General features: G+C 41.6%; 1 protein-coding gene across 1 annotated transcript; it reads right to left on the reverse strand.

Moving 5' to 3' along the window:
- Nucleotides 1–233: 233 nt before the first annotated feature.
- On the reverse strand, nucleotides 234–23,244 carry lgi3 (leucine-rich repeat LGI family, member 3). Its single transcript, XM_066644936.1, has 10 exons — nucleotides 23,147–23,244; nucleotides 14,673–15,000; nucleotides 10,051–10,122; nucleotides 8,736–8,807; nucleotides 5,752–5,823; nucleotides 4,922–4,993; nucleotides 4,389–4,558; nucleotides 3,032–3,196; nucleotides 2,172–2,262; nucleotides 234–1,770 (listed from the first exon to the last, which is right to left on the reverse strand). The coding sequence occupies exons 2-10, from the start codon at nucleotides 14,879–14,881 to the stop codon at nucleotides 1,041–1,043; spliced, it is 1,653 nt and encodes a 550-aa protein (XP_066501033.1). The 5' UTR covers nucleotides 14,882–15,000; nucleotides 23,147–23,244; the 3' UTR covers nucleotides 234–1,040.
- Nucleotides 23,245–24,343: the final 1,099 nt, after the last annotated feature.

Here is a 24,343-nt window from a genome sequence, read left to right on the forward strand (position 1 = left end):
TGCTTTTTCATTAGCAGTTTTTCACATATTTTTGGCTCCACCAGTTTTATTACTCCACTGTTTAGAGCTCCACTTTATTTAAGACTGCATTTAGTTCCCATCCAATTTTTTCATTTCCCACACATGTTGAAGTCTTTCTCTGGGTAGACAGGATGAACATTGTGAAGTGGAAATCATGACATAAACTTCATGCATTTGAAACGTTTTTATTTATCAAAACAGTTGATATCTAGTGTATCTCTAATGTAATGTACTCTATAAATCCTAATTTTTCTACAGATAAGTGCTGATGAAAGCCAGTCACAATGTTCTACATATCATTTCAATCTACATGCAGACAAGTGAGAAAGGAGCTATGTTTGGGTTAAGTCATTTCAGAGTAATGGTACATAATGATGCAACTCAGCAGCAACAACAACAATGAATCTGCATGCAGTTCATATCTTATGGTACAGAGTATAAAAATCAAATCATTGTGAACATAGCCATTAATACTGTGTGTTTCTCTTCACAAGTTGGTACCCAGAATAGATTTGTCCATGAGTATCCAACGTCTGCCTTTAAAGGGTACATTTAGAATTTGGCACACCACTTTAAGAATTGTTGATAAGAGAAAAATACAAATTCACCATTAACTCTCCCAGACACCGAGAGAACATACCAAATTTCTCACAAGTATCGAACCAAGGACCCCATGACCTGTGATATATATGGCAGCAAACCTACCGCATTTCATATAGAGCATTTCTTATTAAGAAAGATAAAAAAATACAAAGCAAATATAGCAAGGGAGCATGAAACACTAGCAATAACCTTTAAGCAAGGGTTAGAAAAATCACATCCAGAGGTCTGTACTGCAATAGATAACCTGAAGAATGGCTATGTAAATAAACAAATAATAAACACAAACATATATGTGAGGTACGGTGGGAGTTGGGTAATTTAGCTTTTATTAATCTAAAGTCTTAAAAAATACAAGTACATGATAACTGAAACATGATAGAAGCCAGCCATCCACTGATCTGAAATCATAAAATGATTTACTTTGCACTGAGGTCCACCACTAGGTGCTGATAAGCAATAGTCTTTCCTTTAAAGCTTGCAGCAAGCAGGATGTCCTTGTTGTCAATGGAGACCAGGCTAAAGCCACGAGGTGCTAACATGTTGAGCTCTTGGAAGGGCTGGAACCTCTGGGTGAGGTCATCCCAGAGGTAAACACGTGAGAAAGAGTAATCACTGCCCAACAGCAGGTATTGCCTGATTCCTACATTGAACGGGTAAACGGCCATGGACCCACGCGATGGCAGGGTCTGAATCTCCACGAAACGCTGGCTCTCCCAGCGCAGGATCTTGGAGTCCCCTATGAAACGTGTAAGGCACAAGTAGAGGGACTTGCGGATCCAGAAATGCTTGACCATCTGAACATCTCCTGTGTCCATAAGCTGCGAGTGGTAGGAAAATTGCTTGATGCTGCGGTTCCATTGGTACACCACTGGGGTCTGAGAGGAGCTTGACAAAATGAGGCGGGGTTTGCCGTCTACCTCTAGGAACTCGATGTGGGTGTCACGATGCCATGGATGGAGGGACTGGTGGGAGTAGAAGCCATTACTGTTCCAGCGGTAAATGCTGGTGGAACCAGCCTTGGAGCTGTCCACCACCGCAAAGTACCACTCGCCCTCAACCTGGAAAGTGGAGATGAAGTTGGGTTTGCGAACGCGGGTGGTGTCAATGTCTTGGATTTTGACGAAGCGCAAAGGCCCTTCTTCCCACCTGCGCAACAGAGAAGAACAAGATGTAAACAGCTATGGAAGCACCATTTATTGTCCACCAAATATTTGGGGACTTTTCCAGTTACCTCATTAAAGCTTTGTCATGTTCATTTTCAAAGCAGAACATTATATGTACAAAATTACTATAAAAATATAAAAGTATTTATGACCCACATGTTTACAATGTTCTCATTAGCAAGTGTTCCCAAATAAAAAACCCAAAAAACACTTGAAAAACGATCCTGATCATTTCAGTTGTTCTGGTGGCTCATGGTGACCCAATATTTCGTTTTTTCTCATATTTTCCTTGAATTTATCTCACATTTATATGCATTGACCAATAGGATTTAACTATTTTTTAACAAGTTCTAGTATAACTCTGTCTTATATTTATAATCTCACTTGTAGATATGGGATCCTCCAAAGAGTTGGGCTACAACCATGTATAGAGTGTTGTTGATAACAACAGGCTTGCAGTACACCGCAGAACGAGCTGCAAAACAGAAACACACACAAACACATTAAGATTTGCATGCATTTAAAAAGTCTGCAGCGAAAATATTTAGAATTCTTCATTATAATTTATCATCATAGCTTCTTTCCTTCCATCCCTTTCCTGTTTTCATTGTAGCTAGTTCCCTCAAAGGACTGGAAAACATACTTTTCACTTCTCTCACTACTTTTTTTTACTCTCAATACTCTCTTCTTCATTGCACCCAGGCTGCTTGAGTGCAGTAAGAATAGCGCCTGCTTTTAGATGCACTAGATATGCAAGACACAACAGGAGCCGAGGGAGCTCTTATACTTTAGCTGTTTTTCATATACTGAAATCTTTTTTAAAATGGGAATCCAATGTCTGCAGTATAATGAAGCATGAGCCAAAACCATTCATCCATATCCGTTGCCTGAATAATGAAGCCATTATGTTTTCAGCTTCTATAATTTGCAGTAGTAATTTCCCCCTCATTGTTAATCTAATTAGCATAATGGGCTAATATTATAATATAGAAGTAGAAGTAAATGTAAACACTCCAATACTTTCTTACATTTATTAATTCATATTGGATGTTTTTTTTCTAATAGACAGCCATGTTGGCTTGGATTTCTTTGTGCTGTTGAGTGATGGAGGGAAAGTCAGGATGAATAATATTAACATAGAAAGTATTGCCTACAAAAACTGAGTGAATGGATATGAAGTTCATAGACATCATTTCTTCAAACTGCCAGGAGTAATGGCTTTTGAAAATACATTTCTAACTCACATGTGATGTTGTAATAGCTTTTGAACAGCATGTTCACATGATCCCAGATGAAAACGGTGCAGATCCCTGTGTTTGGCTGAGCAAACACCACATACAGATCGTCATTAAACTCATAGGACTCCACAGAGAGGGACTGGAACGGATAGTTCTCGTACACTGCAAAATCTGTACAAACAGACATCAGTACAAAGTCAAGATTAATGCTTGAGGACAGCTTCCAACTGGCATCAGTGCCCATGTATTTACAGTTAATATCCAGAACACAAACCAAATTTTGCTGAAAATTGGTGAGTAGCGCAGATCTCACTCTTATGAAAAGCCACTTTCAGTTAAACTTAGAGACTTTTAGAGAAAAATTCAAATGTAGATAAACCCTACTTGCAACCTATACAAGTATCAGGGTGTTCTCACTGACAGTCCCAGTTGTCACAGACTCCTCCTCTTTCAGTGGGAGTGGCCACTAGATGCTGACAAGAGGATGTTAAGTTGAGTCAGGGCTTTTTTCTGCGTTCTTAGTGATAATTATTCATTCATTCATTCATTCATTCATTCTCTGTAACCCTTATCCAGTTCAGGGTCATGGTGGGTTCAGAACCTACCTGGAATCATTGGGCGCAAGGCGGGAATACACCCTGGAGGGGAGTGCCAGTCATTATAGGCCAACTCACACACTCACACCTACGGACACTTTCGAGTTGCCAATCCACCTACCAACGTGTGTTTTTGGACTGTGGGAGGAAACCGGAGCACCCGGAGGAAACCCACGCAGACACAGGGAGAACACACCACACTCCTAACAGACTGTCACCCGGAGGAAACCCACGCAGACACAGAGAGAACACACCACACTCCTCACAGACAGTCACCCGGAGGAAACCCACGCAGACACAGGGAGAACACACCACACTCCTCACAGACAGTCACCCAGAGGAAACCCACGCGGACACAGGGAGAACACACCACACTCCTCACAGACAGTCACCCGGAGGAAACCCACACAGACACAGGGAGAACACACCAACAATGGGCTTGACGTGAAGGTTCCAGAAAAACCTCACTATATCTATAAACTCACAATAACTTCAATAAATTCTAATGATTATGAAATAATATTTTATATGATATTTAAAATATATTTTCTTACTGACAAAAAAAACCTTAAAATTCATAACTATGCCCTGTACCTTGCTTTTGTTTCTCATGAAAACAAGGAGAATAGCTTTACTGCTACATCTAAATAATGCAAAAAATCTCAAACATCATATCCTATAGGTTATTTAGGCTAAGAGAGTTGCTCTTATGGTAAAGCTCTTTGCCTGAAGATATCCATATAAATAGAACAGTGTTCCTTCAGTACCTGCACTAATGCAGTTGAAGTCTCGTGGAGTCAGGTCATGGATGCGCCTGCCCTGAAACTCAAAGGGACTGGCGCAGTATATGGCTGGAACAGAGGTGTTGGTCTTCTCCATCCAGTCCACCAGCCACTTAATCTTACAGTCACAACGAAATGAGTTCCCCCGCAGGTCGCTGAGGACACAGTAGAGGAATGTGTTCCATTTACTGAAATGCAGCACTGTTCGAAACTGGAATCAACATTTGTAATAATATGTAGCCAACATGGCTGCAGATGTATGCGTTGATCCGTGTTGCAGGTCATCAAAATATATAGCTGCTGTCCAATCAAAAATATGCATCTCCATTTTTTGTTTACTACATCATTTGAACCACCCTCTCAAACACGGTGATCAAAGCAAAAGCCAAAACAATGAAGAGCCATGCATTATTTATCATTAAATAAAAGCTTCAAACTTCAAAGCTTTGATTGATTGAAGTTGAGTTTTCAAAGTAATTAAAAAATATATATTACTGTATATAAAAGCGTGGACTCACAGGTCAGTGAGGATGTCCAGGTGTTTGAAAAGTTCTCTGGGTAAAACCTGCAGGTTATTGTTGGACAGTGATCTGCCAGAAGAGATATAAGAGGAACTTACAATTGCTAAGAGATCATCAAAGCTTCTTGTCTCATAATACACACAATATACACATAGAAGGTGTGATTTATAACATTATACCTAGGGTGACCAGATCTGAGATGGTGAAAAAAAGGACATACATTTACGTTTCGGCATAGCTGCTCGAGATGAGGGTGGGTACATGAGCTTTGCCGGACGTAAACAAGGACTACTGACGTGCAGACTGACCAATTAAATGTTTACAGAGAAGGTTATCGACCAATAACGGTAGCTATACAGTCAGACCGTCCAATCAGAAGATTTTAGGCTACTTCACCACGCCCCCTTCTCACTCAAGCGAACCAATCGGAGTAGGGGAGGGCGGGACTAGTTTGAACGAAACTTCTCGAAGTTCTATGTAAACTCTAGAAAAACAAAATCCCGGACGTTTGTGAAATTCCGCCCAGACATTTTTTTAAGTCTAAAAAAGAGGACATGTCCGGGTAAAAGAGGACGTCTGGTCACCCTAGTTATACCTTATAATCACTAATATATTTCCAAAGTAAACTAAGAAGTGAATAAGATGCTTATAGTACAGAAATATGTTTGTTCTTTGTTGGGCAGCCTTACATTAATAAAACATTCATAAACTTAGCGTATATGCTAAGCTACGTGCTATATTTAGCTATATGCTAAATTTAGATACTCCTAGTCGAATGACAGTGCTGTCAACAGCAGCATTTCACTGATATAGTGGGTGGTACATACAGATGTGTTAGAGACTTCAGGCCTCTGAAGGTGTGCTTGGACAGTGCCTGGATGTCATTATTCTCAATGAACCTGCAGAGCAGAAGGGAAAAGAGCTGAGTTAAACTAATAAATCAGCAGAACTGCAACCTCATCGTTTAAGCAGCAGTCAGTATTTTTTTTAAACAACATAGTGAAGCAAAGCCAAGACTGATGCACTAATTATCTGTCTGAGTTTATACTTGCTTTTCCTTGAATGTAGCTGTTTGCTTGGTCTCACCCTCCCTTTTCTTTCATTCTTTCTCTCTCTCTCTCTCTCTCTCTGATAGATTCACAACTCACTTGTCCTGTGGAATTTAATTAAGATTACATAATAGATTGATTGTATGTGAGCTCTATGTGTTACATTCATCTTCCAAAACCTTTTAGCTTAATGAGACTAAGGATGATGCAGGGTCTTCTTCTCTCTCTCTCTCTCTCTCTCTCTCTCTCTCTGCAGTCATTTCACTACCGTTGTGCTGGCAAAATGACCAAAACGTTACCTGAATATTAATACGGGTTTTAACAGCAGGCGAAGTAGCCCAGGTTCAAAAGGGTGAACAACACACACGCATTGGGAACACTGCATAAGAGTAAAATTTTAGCATTGGCCTGGCTGTAAATCCATCTATATATTATCCAGCTGTAGGCATTCAGCCAAGTTGGTGTCTGTAACCTGTTTCTAATTCTAAACTGTAGCTAAAAGCTAATATAGCTAGGAAGAATTGCAAGAAATTTTTATTTATTTATTTTCTGTCACAAAACAGAAAGTATATGGATGCCTTGGAAGGCAAGTAATGTTAGCAACATGCTAGCTAAATAATGTTAGTACATAAGAGTGCTATTGCAACCATTAAGATGTATTTAATATCTCAAATCTCTAGACCTCAGGGTCATTTTAAAACTACGGTGTCTGAATGTTGATTCACTTTAAATTCTTAATCTCGTTCGAAGTAAGAGATGTGCTAATTTAGAAATACTGACGAGGGAGCAGCTATTTTGACTTGGCATTATAAGCACAGCTCAATTTACCGTACAAGAATTCCCAGTAGAGTATTTAATGACTTTGATTTTTCTTAATCTGTGGTCAGACATTCCATGTTGCAAGCTGTATTTGAATGCAGACTTTGTACAAATGGGTAATCTGTCTATTTTTAGCATGTTTTTAAGAGAACTGAATATGAGTTTGGATTCACAGCCTGAGGGAACAGAGATACTGACTTTAGATTATTACCACAATTCCTCCTGTCTTCTTTAAAATGATGCAAGGAGATGTGAGCAAGTGAATGCAGCCTCAGCTGAACAGGACACAAAGTCATACAGTTCTGCCTCAGGACTGATAAAATCTAATGATTATTAGCATTGCTAGCTATAAATCTGGGCCACAGAAGGTGTTTTACTTGTTTGAAAAAGTTTGGACTCCCCTAAAAAAAGGAAAAACATTTTAGCAAATCAGCAACGGCATTTTTCTTCAAAATTAGGCATAATGTATTGATTTCTGAGGGTGGCACGGTGGCAGGTTAGTGTTGCATTCACACAGCTCCAGGGACCTGAAGGTTGTGCGTTCAAGTCCCGCTCCGGGTGACTTTCTGTGAGGAATGTGGTGTGTTCTCCCTGTGTCTGCATGGGTTTCCTCTGGGTGACTGTCTGTGAGGAGTGTGGTGTGTTCCCCCTGTGTCTGCGTGGGTTTCCTCCGGGTGACTGTCTGTGAGGAGTGTGGTGTGTTCCCCCTGTGTCTGCGTGGGTTTCTTCCGGGTGATTGTCTGTGAGGAGAGTGGTGTGTTCCCCCTGTGTCTGCGTGGGTTTCTTCTGGATGACTGTCTGTGAGGAGAGTGGTGTGTTCCCCCTGTGTCTGCGTGGATTTCCTCTGGGTGACTGTCTGTGAGGAGTGTGGTGTGTTCCCCGTGTCTGCATGGATTTCTTCCGGGTGACTGTCTGTGAGGGGTGTGGTGTGTTCTCCCTGTGTCTGTGTGGGTTTCCTCCGGGTGCTCAGGTTTCTTTCCACGATTGAAAAACACAAGTTGGTACTCAAAAGTATCCATAGGTGTAAGTGTGTGAGTGAATGTGTCAATGTGTGTCGCCCTGTGAAGGACTGGATCCCCCTTCAGTGTGGGTTCCTGCCTTGCACCAAGTGATTCTGGGTAGGCTCCGGACACACAGCCACCTTGAACAGGATAAGTGTTACAGACAATGAATAAATGAATGTTTAATGTTTTCTCCAATATGTTGGAAAACTTAATGATCCCACATTTTTAAAAAAAAATAAAAAATAAATAAACTTCCTGTGTAATGTTCCTGTGTAAAAGTATTCTTTAAAAGAATACTTATCTCTGCAAAAATATGGTTTATTTTTTAATACCACTTTTTAAAAATATGCATCATTACTCACTAGCAGCTCAACACACACTTTCCTGGGGGTTTATCAACAGGCTTTGTTTTTGTTTTTTTGAGTAGTAAAAAAATAATAATTTGTATCCTAATTACAAAGACTGTTACCAAATTCGAAATAAAAGCTTCGGCTTCCTGTTATACATTGAAGCGTTGGGAAATGTCCGACACTGTGTCATGGCACTCCAGAGGCCACTCTGCAGAGTGGTATTCTTAGTCAATTAAGAAAATGGCTGCCTCAGCATTCAGAGTGAATGAGTGAATGGAGGGAACAGCAGAAAGGTACATAGATCAATAGCACTCTACCTCAGCTGCCAAAACTACTCACAACCAGACCATTCCATATTTCTGCTGAGCTACTGGGGAAATAAAAGTCAGGATATGACGGCGCAACACTTTTTAGAGGTAAGTGGACCATTCTATTGTTTGAACAATTGCTGTAATCAATCTAGCTTCTGTGGAATGGCTTTTTTTATTTGACACTTGATAATGTCTGTAGATTGATCTGCTCTAAAATTTAAGCAAAATCCATTGCTGTGATTGGCTTTTATTTTTAAGACAGTAAAGTACATACTCACAGATACTGCAGGTGAGCAAGGCCAGCAAAGGCATCATCGGCAATCAGAGAGAAAGTGTTGGAGTTTAATAATCTGTAGGAAAAAGACAGCTTTAGTGGTTGTTTTTGCATTATAAGTGGTTTTTAACCTAGATACTTTGAGATTTTGTCATTCAGTGAGAGTGTAAAATAATACCAACCACATAAACAGAACTGAAATAAGGTTAAAATAACTTAAACATCAGGTCATAGAAGGAATTTATTATCTGGGAAATAAATAAATAAGTAAATATCCATATTTACAACCCGCACTTACTTTTTACGCTATTATTATTTAGCTACGCCGCTATTAGTATTTAGCTACACCGCTATTAGTATTTAGCTACGCCGCTATTAGTATTTAGCTACACCGCTATTAGTATTTAGCTTTGCCGCTATTAGTATTTAGCTACACCGCTATTAGTATTTAGCTACGCCACTATTAGCATTTAGCTACGCCGCTATTAGCATTTAGCTACACCGCTATTAGCATTTAGCTACACAGCTATTAGTATTTAGCTACACCGCTATTAGTATTTAGCTATGCCGCTATTAATATTTAGCTACGCCGCTATTAGTATTTAGCTACGCTATTATACTTTAGCTATATAGCACAAGAAATAATCTCCTCTAGGGGGTGCTAATGGCATTGCGATCTATATGAATCCCTGTGAACACACACCAGCAGGATCTCATGAATACACATTTTCAGCTATTTTAATTTTCACTGAAATAGTTTATACAGTTTAAACACTGGTGATGTCCTTGAAATACAGATACGAGATATGCTTCTTATCAATGTGCTCAATGTTCTCACTTGATCAGAGGAATGATATTTCAGCTAGAGTGAAAAATGAAGGGCAAATAAAGCAGATACTCTTGTACTCCAATGATTTGAATGAATGAACTGTCTGTCAGATTCGCTGAAATGAATTCACTCTCTCAGTCACACACTCACACATAGGACAGAACAGCTATTGTTGGAGAGTGTGAGAAGTGTGTAAGTGGAGGCTGTTGACTGTGTGGGCCGCAGCAGTGACGCTGACCCTGTCACTGATACACACCAAACTGCACACTGTGTTCCACACCTACACACACACACACACACACACACACACACACACACACACACTTCCAACTCGCCTCAAAAAGCAACACCTGCTGCAGATGATGAGGGGAGGGGAGTGTTTTCTGCTTTGTGCATAACACTAGGTAATTCTGTGTATGTCTTGTTTTTTTTTTACCCTGAAAACACATACAGCATTGTGTGAGTTATAAATATAGTGTGTTCTACTCACAGAAACTGCAGCAGGTGGAGATGAGAGAAAGCTCCCTCGGGGATTTCAGAGAAGGCAGCATTCACCATCGTCCTACAAAGCAAAAGAGCAGTTTTAGTCAACATTGCTAAAACAAATGCCATTATTTTAAAGTAAAAGTTGAATACAGCTGCTCTTATATGATAACGTAACATAATACAGATGGGTAGATAGGCAGACACAGGGACAACACACCACACTCCTCACAGACAGTCTCCCGGAGGAAACCCACGCAGACACAGGGAGAACACACCACACTCCTCACAGACAGTCTCCCGGAGGAAACCCACGCAGACACAGGGAGAACACACCACACTCCACACAGACAGTCACCCGGAGGAAACCCACGCAGACACAGGGAGAACACACCACACTCCTCACAGACAGTCACCTGGAGGAAACCCACGCAGACACAGGGAGAACACACCACACTCCTCACAGACAGTCACCCGGAGGAAACACTCCTCCAAGTGTGTTGAGCATCCATTACGTTGCACTTGCAACTGTTCGAAAACAAGTGATGGTGCTTCACATATTCAAGAGGAAGCACTGTGTGGACTAGTCTTTACACTCCCACTTTGGTAGCATTGTTCAATTGGGGAAACTTACCTGGTGCAATGGCAAATCTGAGGTGAAAATGAGCAAAGAAGAGAAGAAAATCTAAATCTATATTAGATTTATCAACATCAGCCACCCCTTTGTTTTCATTCAATTTCACCCATTATTGGTATTCATAAGGAGAAGCCACCAGGGATGCTTTTCCAAATACTCAGATGTTTTTGGATACACTTCCTTGGGGAGAAATGTAAAACGTATTTTAATATTTTTTTTAGAAAGGAAATGAATAAATTGGCATCAATTGTATTAATTAATTCATTCATTCATTATCTGTAACCGCCCAGTTCAGGGTCACGGTGGGTCCAGTGCCTACCCGGAATCATTGGGCGCAAGGCGGGAATACACCCTGGAGGGGGCGCCAGTCCTTCACAGGGCAGCATCAATTTTATTTGTCTCAAAAACATTTCTGATTATTTAAACCCTAATATAGTAAATGAAAAAAAAAAACATCCAATCAGATGTATCCATTTTTTTTAGCAAATACTGTACATTTCTTAGGCATAAGAATGTTCTTAAAGGAGAAACCACACATTGAAATTTGAAAGCTAAGTAAACCCCAAGACTCGAACCTTAGTTAGGCCAGACCTGCCCATTTTCTCTGGACAAATCCCACTCCTGCAGTTAAGTGCCTTGGTGATCTATATATTGACCCACTCTATGAGGCCCTTCCCCTTAAGTAATTACTCTCCAGACCTGGACAAATCTTATGCTGCTCTCTCATTTCGACGAAGGCTTCAGTCTCTTGAAAGTGGGACACCTTCTCCCATTTCGTACAATTTCAATTCTTCTCGGTGTGAAAACCAGGACACTTTCACCTCATGAGGCTTTATAGTTCAGTATCAATATCAGAGCTCATATCCGGTGCACACTTGGAGGAGCGATATGTTATTTCTAGCACTTACAAATAACTACAGTATTTACGAAACAGATTATTGATGATTTTAACTCATTAACGTATAAGATGTAGCTCTTGAACGGACAAATTTATGCTCCATAATGTGGGTCCCACATCTAGGGTCTGTCATGTACAGAGTCTGCAGTATGTCCAAGCCAATGTGTGCCAGAAGAATGGCTGTTTAATGATGTAAAGAAGAACCATCAGACAAAATGAGTGACTGCTTATTTAAAGGGCTTCTGGTTTTTAAAAGGAAACGTATGTAGGTAAAGCAGTGGTCTGCTTCATACATTTACAATGGACAAAAAACCCAACCTTGTATTTGTGTGGTCAGCAAAGGGCTATTTATTATTATTAAATGGTTTATTAATGGATCCTTCATTTTTACATGTATTTTTTTATTTGTACAATTCTACAACAAGTGTTTGCCAGCCATTTTCAGACATCATTTCTTTCCCTCTCCCTCCATAATTGAGCCAGAGCTGGGCAGTTTCTGTTCTCCTCCAAAAGTGTTGAACTGTCCAGTGGCAGTGGCAAAAGCTAGGACAACTTCAGGCACGTAGCCTTTGTTGATTTGTCCACCTACCAACGTGTGTTTTTGGACTGTGGGAGGAAATCGGAGCACCCGGAGGAAACCCACGCAGACACAGGGAGAACACACCACACTCCTCACAGACAGTCACCCGGAGGAAACCCACGCAGACACAGGGAGAACACACCACACAGACAGTCACCCGGAGGAAACCCACGCAGACACAGGGAGAACACACCACACAGACAGTCACCCGGAGGAAACCCACGCAGACACAGGGAGAACACACCACACTCCTCACAGACAGTCACCCGGAGCGGGAATCGAACCCACAACCTCCAGGCCCCTGGAGCTGTGTGACTGCGACACTAACCTGCTGCGCCACCGTGCCGCCCCACAACCATAATGTCTCAGTTAAAAAACCTAAATATTTTTCAGCATCAAGAAACAAAGCAGAAAATATACAATTAACACAATTACACAGAAGCTTCAGAAACTAGAAATAACCCCAGTTCGTTCCCAATTTCCCAATATACAGTGCCCATCCTTAGCCTTTAATTATCTTCCGAGCTCATCAGGAAACCTTCACATTCAAAACGATTGGCTCTCCAAAGTTCAGTCCTAGAAGTTGGTTGCATTCCCAACTTCTCATAGTCCAAGAAATACAAGACACATGTTAAAGTGTGAGCTCTGAGATGTGGAAAGCAGAGCATAAGCCTTAAGGTCTTAACTTTTGTTTAACCCTGTTCTCCCTGTTCTCCTTTGACGGCTTCACATCCTTTCAGACCCATAGTGTGGTCTTCTCACACGTTAAGGATGTGCAGAAACACCTGCTGGTTTTTCAGATCTACAGCAAGAGCAGAGCTTGGTATTCTTCAATGCCAAATGCCTCAAAGTGGTGTTTATCTGGTGTGGACACTTGGTGCTCTACCAGGTCTTGTGTGGTTATTAGAAATCACATTTTTTGGTGTATCTCCAGTTATCTCTGACATTCTTGTTTTTTTTCTCCCTTTTTGTAAAAGCTGTTTCTTCACTGAATTATCACTGTAAGATTCACTCAGGATTGCGACTCACTGGCAACAGTGACAGAGAGTGAGAGAAAGGAGGAAGATGCAGAGAGAGGGATAAAGGCATTCATAGATAGATAGAGAGAGAGAGAATCTCCATCTGTTCTAATTTGTCATCTATCTGAGGAAGAGTACCCATTAAATACATGAAGAAGAAGCGTGAAGCCAAACTTTGCGAGGTACTCAAGCAACACATTCTGTTGTCTCATGCCTTACTCAAGCAGAGTACAGTCCATGGCCACAGCTCGTCCAACATTCCTTCTGCATCCAGGTGAATTACAAGACACTTTATCCCGCTATCCCTGCAATAACAGCTTCCACTCCCCTGGGAAGGCGTTACACTGGATGTGGTAACTTTTAGCTGTCACTTGACACTGAGCAAGCCGATTCAGCCTCATGTGCAGCTGCTCCAAAGCACCCTATTTGATGTCTGAAACCTAAGCAAAGTGGACATACAATGTACATGGCATGACATGAGGTCACTGACCAGGAGAAAACCCACTCCGAAAGCTTTCCCTGTGACTCTCTGGATGAGCCATTGGTCAATAAGAAGCACTTCATACATATACACATACAACCACAATAGCTCATTCACACACACTGTCCTTTTCTCTGTGACTTATATAACACAGACAGTGCCAAAGAAATGGCGTCATCCAGCAGTTGACATATCGGCTGCCACTTCTAATAGCCAGTGTGCATTAGCCAAGCTGGAATCTTGCTTAACCCCTTTGCGCTGGAGCCATGTAATGCATTTAGAGGGCCCTCATTTGAACTATGCTCTGGTCCTCTTCAATAACACTGAAGAAATACGTTGTGATGACGTGTGTGAGATAAGTGAACAGGTTTTAATGTTAACAAAGAATGTTAACATTTCTAAAAGAGTATTTAAATATGATTTTATTTTTATTTTGGCAGTCATACACTATTTTATTGAGAGAAATAGCTGTTATGATGAAAGGTGATGGTATTTTCTTTGCACAGCTGTCTTGGGGAATTGTTTATACAGCTCTTATACATTTCTCTTACTGCTCACTAGCAGCTCAACACAAAGTTACATATTACATTTGACAGAATTATTTAAAAACATCTGAGTCTATTCCTTTTCTGTTCATAGAGAGGCCACTATCATGGCTGGCAGAATAGTTTAATGTGATAGTTTGGCAAACCTACATAATTTTCCCATATCTTCTAATAAATCTGGACAAAAAGGCCTTAAAATATGTTGGAATTACTTACAATTCCAGTGCACTACATCAACTAAACCGTACACACATTTGGTAAAGTGGACAATTGTGTAACTTAAGTTTAAATATATATAAATAAATAAATCTGCAAAGAAATACACAAGCAGACTGATGTGGCCGGTGTGTAATGGAAGCGAGATTGTCAATGCCTTAGCAAACTTTGGTCTGAGCTTCTGACTTCAGAACAGCTACAACTACGCAGACAGACAGAGAGAAGCAGATGCAGTAATGGGCTGTGTACTCACAGTGAGATGATCCCAGGTGGGAAGCTCTTGGGAATAGCCTTGGTGTCCACACAGAAAGCGCTATCCTTGGTGCAGGAGCAGGTAGGTGGGCATTTGGGGATTTTAGGAGCCCTTCGCCCCTCTGCCTGGGACAGAGCACACAGCAGCAGGCAGAGAGGCAAAGTCCAGCCCGGCCACCTCAAAATCCTCCTGGGTCCAGCCTCTGACATCTTTCCTTCAGCTGTAGGGACCTGACAGGGGTGTGAAGAGATGGGGTGTCCTTGATGGAAGGGCTAGGTTGAGGGAAGAAGTCGGGAGAAGGAATGAAGAGGCGAAGAGATGGGATATGCTTTGAGAGGGAAAGAGAGAGAGAGGGTGTTTGTATGTGCTGTGCAGCGCCGCTGAGATCTCGTTGTTCTCACTCTCAGTGCTGCAGCTGTCTGCAGGACGGTGTGTGAGCCAGTGACTCTACACACACACACACACACACACACACACACACACACACACACACACACACACACACACACACACACACACCCAAGACCTGTGCGCAGCAACGCTGACGCTGAATTATTAACCAGCACAGACCTAACAGCAGGGGGAAGTGGAGGGTGAGAGATGACAGCCAACCCACAGCTATATAGAGTTTGGTTTAAATTTATAATAAACAACAGCCAAGACCTATGTGGGATCTGAAGCTTGCTGCTTATTTTAGTGATTTACACTGGAGCTATGAATGTTACGCTGAAAGTTGTTTACATTTTAGCATCATACAAAGTAAAAGCCAAAGATATCACACATTATTTCATTTATTCATAATCTGTAACCACTTCATCCTAACACATGTCAAGGTGGATCCAGAGCCAACAGAAGACAGTTTCACACACTCACCCAGTCACTCACACAATCACAACAGAGGACAATTTCACACACTCACCCAGTCACTCACACATTCACACCGGAGGACAATTTCACACACTCACCCAGTCTCTCACACATTCACACCGGAGGACAATTTCACACACTCACCCAGTCACTCACACGTTCACACCTGAGGACATTTTCACACACTCACAAGTTCACACCTGAGGACAATTTCACACACTCACCCAGTCACTCACACATTCACACCGGAGGACAATTTCACACACTCACCCAGTCTCTCACACATTCACACCGGAGGACAATTTCACACACTCACCCAGTCACTCACACGTTCACACCTGAGGACATTTTCACACACTCACCCAGTCACTCACAACAGAGGACAATTTTACACATTAATCCAGTCACTTGGAACAGAGGACAATTTCACACAGTCACCCAGTCACTCACACATTCACAACGGAGGACAATTTCACACACTCACCCAGTCTCTCACACGTTCACACCTGAGGACATTTTCACACACTCACAAGTTCACACCTGAGGACAATTTCACACACTCACCCAGTCACTCACACACTCACAACAGAGGACAATTTCACACACTCACCCAGTCTCTCACACATGAGAACAATTTTACACATTAATCCAGTCACTTGGAACAGAGGACAATTTCACACAATCATCCAGTCACTCACACACTCACAACAGAGGACAATTTCACACAATCATCCAGTCACTCACACACTTACAACAGAGGACAATTTCACACAATCATCCAGTCCTTCACCCGTTCACACCTGAGGACAATTTCACACACTCACAACAGAGGACAATTTCACACAGTCATCCAGTCACTCACATGTTCACACCTGAGGACAATTTCACACACTCACCCAGTCACTCACATGTTCACACCTGAGGACAATTTCACACACTCACCCAGTCACTCACACGTTCACACCTGAGGACAATTTCACACACTCACACGTTCACACCTGAGGACAATTTCACACACTCACCCAGTCACTCACACGTTCACACCTAAGGACAATTTCAAATATTCACACCTGAGGAGAATTTCACACACTCACCCAGTCACTCACACGTTCACACCGGAGGACAATTTCACACACTCACCCAGTCACTCACACGTTCACACCCGAGGACAATTTCACACACTCACCCAGTCACTCACACGTTCACACCGGAGGACAATTTCACACACTCACCCAGTCACTCACACGTTCACACCTGAGGACAATTTCACACACTCACACGTTCACACCTGAGGACAATTTCACACACTCACCCAGTCACTCACACGTTCACACCTAAGAACAATTTCAAATACTCACACATTCACACCTGAAGAGAATTTCACACACTCACCCAGTCACTCACACGTTCACACCGGAGGACAATTTCACACACTCACCCAGTCACTCACACGTTCACACCGGAGGACAATTTCACACACTCACCCAGTCACTCACACGTTCACACCTGAGGACAATTTCACACACTCACCCAGTCACTCACACGTTCACACCTGAGGACAATTTCACACACTCACCCAGTCACTCACACGTTCACACCTGAGGACAATTTCACACACTCACACGTTCACACCTGAGGACAATTTCACACACTCACCCAGTCACTCACACGTTCACACCTAAGGACAATTTCAAATACTCACACATTCACACCTGAGGAGAATTTCACACACTCACCCAGTCACTCACACATTCACACCTGAGGACAATTTCACACACTCACCCAGTCACTCACACATTCACACCTGAGGACATTTCACACACTCACACCTGAGGACAATCCAGTCTATGACACACTCACCCAGTCACTCACAAACGCACTGAACGAACAATTTCACACACATTCCCCCAGTCTCTCACACACACCTGAGAACAATTACAGGGAAACAGCACACTACATTAAATAATCCCTAATAGATTTGGTATTGTAGTTTCTGACTCTGTATGATGTTCAGAAAATTGACTGGTTTTGAGCACGCAAACAGCCTCGAGAGCAGCAAATGACAAGGAAACATCTTCAGAATTTTATAGAAAGTGTTTTTTGATTAAAATCGCGAACGTCACCTTTAAGTCATGGAGTGTGCATAGACACCCTACACAGAGTGAAATAAATTATGAGAGAATCAGCGCTTTCTGTATGCTACCATGCTCCAGTCACTGCACAAAACCTGCACCTGTATCTATTTATTGTTGGGTGGATTTTTTTTTTCATAACTTTAATGGAGAATAACTATATTACTATTAATACAAAAACATAAAAAGAGTACAAATACATTAAGGCATCTATTAGAAACATTTAATATGAGGCCAAATATGAAAATAAAGAACATTAACAGAGAACACAAAAATTGGTTGATGTTTGGCCTTTAATTTATAATATTTAATGTTACTAAGTTCTCTTTTAATGCAGCTCAGGCTCAAGTAAACAAACATTACACACTGCTGCCCTCTACAGCTGGTATAGCGCCAGTGTTTCTTTCTGTTTTCATTTATTTATCTCGAGCATGTGATTTCACCTGATAAAAATGCACTGTTTCATTTGTTGCAGCATAAAATTTGATTGGAGTTTGCTCAGAGAATTGTAATCAAGTATTAACTGTAGACTCATTTGTATTCAGTCAGAAGGTTTGACTCATTGTGTTGCGCTGGCGTCCCAGATCAAGTTAATGATAATCTGGTAGTGAGAGGCTTCTGCTAAAAGGAACAGCAGGAATATTCCACTAATCCAATTCATTCCACAGATTGACGCTATACATTAATTATGTATGAAATAAAAAAGAGAGGAAAAAAGAGAGTTCTGAATGCTAAGCTTTGTTAGCACTACGCTAAAGCACGCTGCAGATTTCCCTGAATAAGAATGAAGCTGATGACCCCATTTCAAGCTTCTGTGCAATAACAAACAGCCAATTCACTATCACCGACCAAGAACAGGAGCAAGCAGGTCACATCTCAGACATTTTTACACTGATCATCTCACAGTATTATAAGTGTTATAAGAATATATGATTGTCGTACACAAAAACACACACAAACATATCAAATGAAGTATGAATTTTAATTCCTTTTTATTATTTTTATAATTATTATGAGAACACTAACAGTGTGGTCTATGGATCTTGCAGAGTGCTGTATACTGTGAAGACCCTTGGCCTTATCGTCCGGAGAGGGAGTCATTAGAGACTGTTATAAAAGATGGCACCACTAGAGGGCAGAAGAGTATAATCCAAGTCACTGGATTCGGAGAAAATCTAAATGCGAGCCTCTCTCTCTGTTCCAGGCACAACCCGTTTCCAGATGCAAGACCCCCCACTTGTCTCTCTGTCTCTCTCTCTCACTCCATCTCTCTCTCTCTGTCTCACTCCATCTCTCTCTGTCTGTATCACTTCATGTCTCTCTCTCACTCCATCTCTCTCTCTCTGTGTCTCACTCCATCTCGCTCTCTCTCACTCCATCTCGCTCTCTCTGTCTCACTTCATCTGTCTCCCTCTCACTCCATCTCTCTCTCTGTGTCTCACTCCATCTCTCTCTCTCTCACTCCATCTCACTCACTCCCACTCGATCTCTCTCTCACTCCCACTCTCTGTCTCACTTCATCTGTCTCTCTCTCACTCCATCTCTCTCTTACTCCATCTCGCTCACTCCCACTCCATCTCTCTCTCACTCCATTTCGCTCTCTCTCACTCCCTCTCTGTCTCACTCCCTCTCTCTCTGTCTCACTTCATGTCTCTCTCTGTCTCACTTCATCTGTCTCTCCCTGTCTCACTCCATCTCTCTCTCTCTCTCACACACGCACACACACACACACACACACACACACACAGAGAGAGTTCCTTACTTGCAACTTACATATTTTAAGCAGTAAGGCTTAAAACTAAATATATATAAATAGATATAAACAACATTCTGCCCGTTTTAGCTTTACATTAGCGTGTGCTACTGTAAACTGCTAAATGTGGCTCTAATGTGTGCATAAACTTGTTTATTCTGTATTTGGTGTTGGTCTATGCTAATAGACGTGGTAGGGTGCTATAAGCTAATTTGTGGGTAGTTGTATATGGTTTAAGCTAGTTCATTCTGATCTGGTGCAGGTCTGCTGCTGATCTAAAGAGGTTTATGCCAGTTAAAGCTGGTTTAGTGTAGTTCTAACATGACTTATTCTGATTTGGAGCTGGGTATTTGCCGGTCTGATGCAGGTTTAAGCTTTTCTGGTGCTTATCCAAAGCGGTTTATGCTTATGCTATGCTAGTTATTCTGGGTAACCAGTGTCCAAAACAAAACATATGCTGGTTAATGGTCCGCACTACCTGTCTATGCTGTAGCTACATATATCACAATGCCAAGAAAGATATAATAAAAAACAGACTGGTAGGGGAACGGGGCAAATAGAAAAAAAATTATACGAGCTGTATCTCTCTCTCTCTCTCTCTCTCTGCAGCATCAGCACTTTTCCCACCGGCATAGTATTACCAGCTGTGCTTTTGGAGTGGGACCATCTCTCCTCCAAATCTGCATTTCCACAACCATTTTGAGGCCAAATATTTTATGGTGGTTTTTAAATTGGCTGTAACAATGCCACTGGGAAAAGTCCAATGGGTAAATGCCAAGGTTCCTGTATCCCCCGGAAAGCTCCTTACTTTGCTTGCTATCTGCCTTAAAACAGAGCTATCTACTTGTAAATCTGTCTGCTGTACTATCTGTACAGTCTTGAAAAGACTGCAAAAGTTGGGGTGCCCCTACATGATTTTTGTAAACAAGTTATATTTGATTGCAAAATTATCTTTTTTTCCAAAATTGAAGATTTTGGGGGGGAAATGAAGCCTACAATTTGGCCTATTCAAAACTTACGGCGCCTTTTGATTTGTCTTATTTTCCCCCAGTCCATATCACCAGACCAGGTTTGTCCAAACATTTATTCATTTATCAAGACTTTGCACACTCCTGCCCTGGATGTTCTTCACAGGTGTATTCTAAATCACTGAGCCCTGGAAAGCGTCCGCTCATGGCTTCCGTTCGTGGCCACCGTGCGTCACTGGACGCTGCTCACATGAAGCCATTCGTTAAAAGAGGAAAACATGGATTTTGTTTTCAAACCCAAAGCCATTTCCTGAGTGGACACTGAAGCCAGGGACTGTGAAAGACCCTCTGTGTTCATTTCTAACATCTGTTTGAGTTTCCCTCTGTGGCTCTTGGCCTTGAATGCGTTTCAAACAGGAATCTCTGTTTCCCACGTCTGCTCAGGTACCGTGTAGGTGGAAAATCTGCATTCAAGCTAGCATATAGTGCAAGAAAGTTTTAAAGAGAAGGATTCAGGTATTTTCAAAGAATAATTAAGCCATTTTCTCCTGTGACTCTCCTTCATGTTATGAAAGAAAAACCGTACTTACTCCTAGTGGCCTGTATGTGTCTGGGTTTAATTAATAAACCGGTTTCAAACTAGGTAGGGCCTACCCTTTGGAACAAAAACCATTTCTCTTCTGAAATAAGTGTACTCTTATATTGGAAAATAAATCTGTCTACGTCTCCACAGACCAGTGCTCGTCTTGGAATTGAACATGAACATAGCTCCAAAACAGCACGTGTAATTTCATGCTTTTAAACAGTGTTGTCTTTACGGAGGCGTATTTTCCTGTTAATAAAATCGATAATCCAGGGTACGAGACTCTTCATTATATCCCCCAAATTACACTCCATCTAAACATAAACATATATGTCATTAATATCATAAAGCAGTCTGACTGAGATGGATTATGGATTAGGTTTAAGGATAGAGGATAAAAGTCCTGTCATGCAGATGTATGACATCACTCCAATTTAACAGAGCACAGAGACGTAGGACTGAGGGTCAGTGATGTGATTAAAAAGCCTCAACCAGACCTCAGTGATGTGGAGTCAAAACATCCTCAATCACTTTAGTCACATACAGAGAGTAAACACAAAATCTCAGTCAGAGAATAAATTGCTGTACCCCTGTGAGGAATGAAGATTATTTTATATTATGTATTTGTGGCAAAAAATATTGATACAAATATAATTAATATTATCTAATAGTATTTTTATAAATATCAGTATATATTCATATTAATATTAACATTAAAAATAACTACTACTAATACTCATTCATTCATTGTCTGTAACCCTTATCCAGTTCAGGGTCGCGGTGGGTCCAGAGCCTACCTGGAATAATTGGGCGCAAGGCGGGAATACACCCTGGACGGGGTGCCAGTCCTTCACAGGGCAACACACACAGTCACACATTCACTCACACACTCACACCTACAGAGATTTTGAGTCGCCAATCAACCTACCAACGTGTTTTTGGACTGTGGGAGGAAATCGGAGCACCCGGAGAAAACCCACGCAGACACAGGGAGAACACACCACACTCCTCACAGACAGTCACCCGGAGGAAACCCACGCAGACACAGGGAGAACACACCACATTCCTCACAGACAGTCACCTGGAGGAAACCCACACAGACACAGAGAGAACACACCACACTCCTCACAGACAGTCACCCGGAGGAAACCCACGCAGACACAGGGAGAACACACCACACTCCTCACAGACAGTCACCCGGAGGAAACCCACGCAGACACAGGGAGAACACACCACACTCCTCACATACAGTCACCCGGAGGAAACCCACACAGACACAGGGAGAACACACCACACTCCTCACAGACAGTCACCCGGAGGAAACCCACGCAGACACAGAGAGAACACACCACACTCCTCACATACAGTCACCCGGAGGAAACCCACACAGACACAGGGAGAACACACCACACTCCTCACAGACAGTCACCCGGAGGAAACCCACGCAGACACAGAGAGAACACACCACACTCCTCACAGACAGTCACCCCGAGCGGGAATCGAACCCACAACCTCCAGGCCCCTGGAGCTGTGTGACTGCGACACTAACCTGCTGCACCGTGCCACCCTACTACTACAAGAGTTATTTTATATTATACTCTATATTTTATTACTCACAGTAAATGTTATGTAATTTTAAAAAATAACAAAAAACAGTTATTATATTAATAATAATAACATCAAATATATTGTCATTATAATTATTTAATGTACCATTTATTAATATCATAATACAAACTGCCGAGTTACACACATTCTCACTTTATTTCCTCTGGGTACGCTTGTTTCTTCCCACTGTCCAAAACACACTTTGGTATGAATACTATCTGAATAACAATTTCAACACCAACAACAACAACAGTATAATTATACTACATTTCCAGCAATAATCATTTTGGCAAACAATGTTTACAGAAATTTATAGTTACCCCAGCTACTAAACACAGTTCAGAAAGCATGGCGTATGTTATTTTTCTCTCATTTTGTTGCTTAAAAGGCAGATAGAACATGCCTTAAGCCAGAAAGCTGTACATGGAAGGATGTAAGTGGAGATGGAGCTTTTCTTCACTGGGTGTGTGTTCACATATAATAGCGGCTTAGCTGAGGGGCTAATACTATTTCACACAATGACAGGAGGCTCACCTGTGTGTACAAATGTGTGAGATACTCACCCGTGGAGGGAATCTGATCCAAATAGAGAAAGGGGTGAGGCCTCCTGGAATCAGTGCAACGTGGGAGTCACCACACACATATAGGGGATATAACCAGTTCCTTTCCACTGCTGTTTACTCTCCTCCATCCCTAAGATCGATAGCATCATGACTTTGGGAAAGGTCTAGTGAACGAAAATTTAAAATAGGATTAAAAATACATTAAAAGAAACAATTTTTCTTCCAAGGCTCAGTAGCATCATCACATTACAGTTGTACTTATTTAGCCGAGATATAATTGCTTGGTTATATAATCGTGTTATAATTCTTTGGGAGGTGGTGAAGTCAGAACCCAGCCCACCACACCACACCACACCCCACTCAATCCTGAATAATTATATGCTGTAATTCTCTCTCTTATTTTGAAGAATAAGGCAGGGTGTAAGAAGCAGGAAGTAAGACACAATATGGTGTTTCAGATTGATTGACACGTAATGGCCCTGGTGTGACCCTGCTGTCATTTCCAGTCCAGTGCCTGGACCCCGTGCGGACCCCTGTCATCAGCACACACACACACACACACACACACACACACACACACACCCTGAAAAGGCTCGAGCAGGCCATTCAGCTTCAGATTCCTCTCGTCCTTTTCACACATCTGTCAGATGCAGTGAGCTGGGTGAAAACACATTTCGCAAGATCTGCAGTTGAGAATTAGTTAAAGAGATGTTTAGGGGGGTGCTTTTTCCACCCAAATTACACGGCCCTGTTTATAAAGCTAGAATAAGTTGTTGTGACGCACCCAACATTGAAGCACTTTAAACTTTACATTAATATACTTTCTAATTGAAAATATACCCAGTATATATGTGACTGGATAATAAGTATTGATTCACAAAATTCTCTCCAGTGCATCCAAAAGGTATTGAATGGAGTTCCATCTCTACAGGGAACGTAGCCAATGCTAAGGGTCTTCATAACCCTCCATCCAACACTAGAATTTTTCTCCTCACATTTTTCAAGTAAAAATAATTACACATCCTAGGTTTTATGTGATATGTCCCATGTTTTTATTTGTGTGTGTGGGTTGTTGGTAATCATTCTGAACACAGATATGTCTGCTTAAGTACCTACATAATGCTAACTCCAGCCTTTTAGCTGTTAGCTGCTTGGCTAAATGCGGTATCGCCACTAGTTAGCATGTTTTGGGTTTTG

This window comes from Hoplias malabaricus, chromosome 14 (genome assembly GCF_029633855.1).
Source record: "Hoplias malabaricus isolate fHopMal1 chromosome 14, fHopMal1.hap1, whole genome shotgun sequence".
Lineage (NCBI taxonomy): Eukaryota > Metazoa > Chordata > Actinopteri > Characiformes > Erythrinidae > Hoplias > Hoplias malabaricus.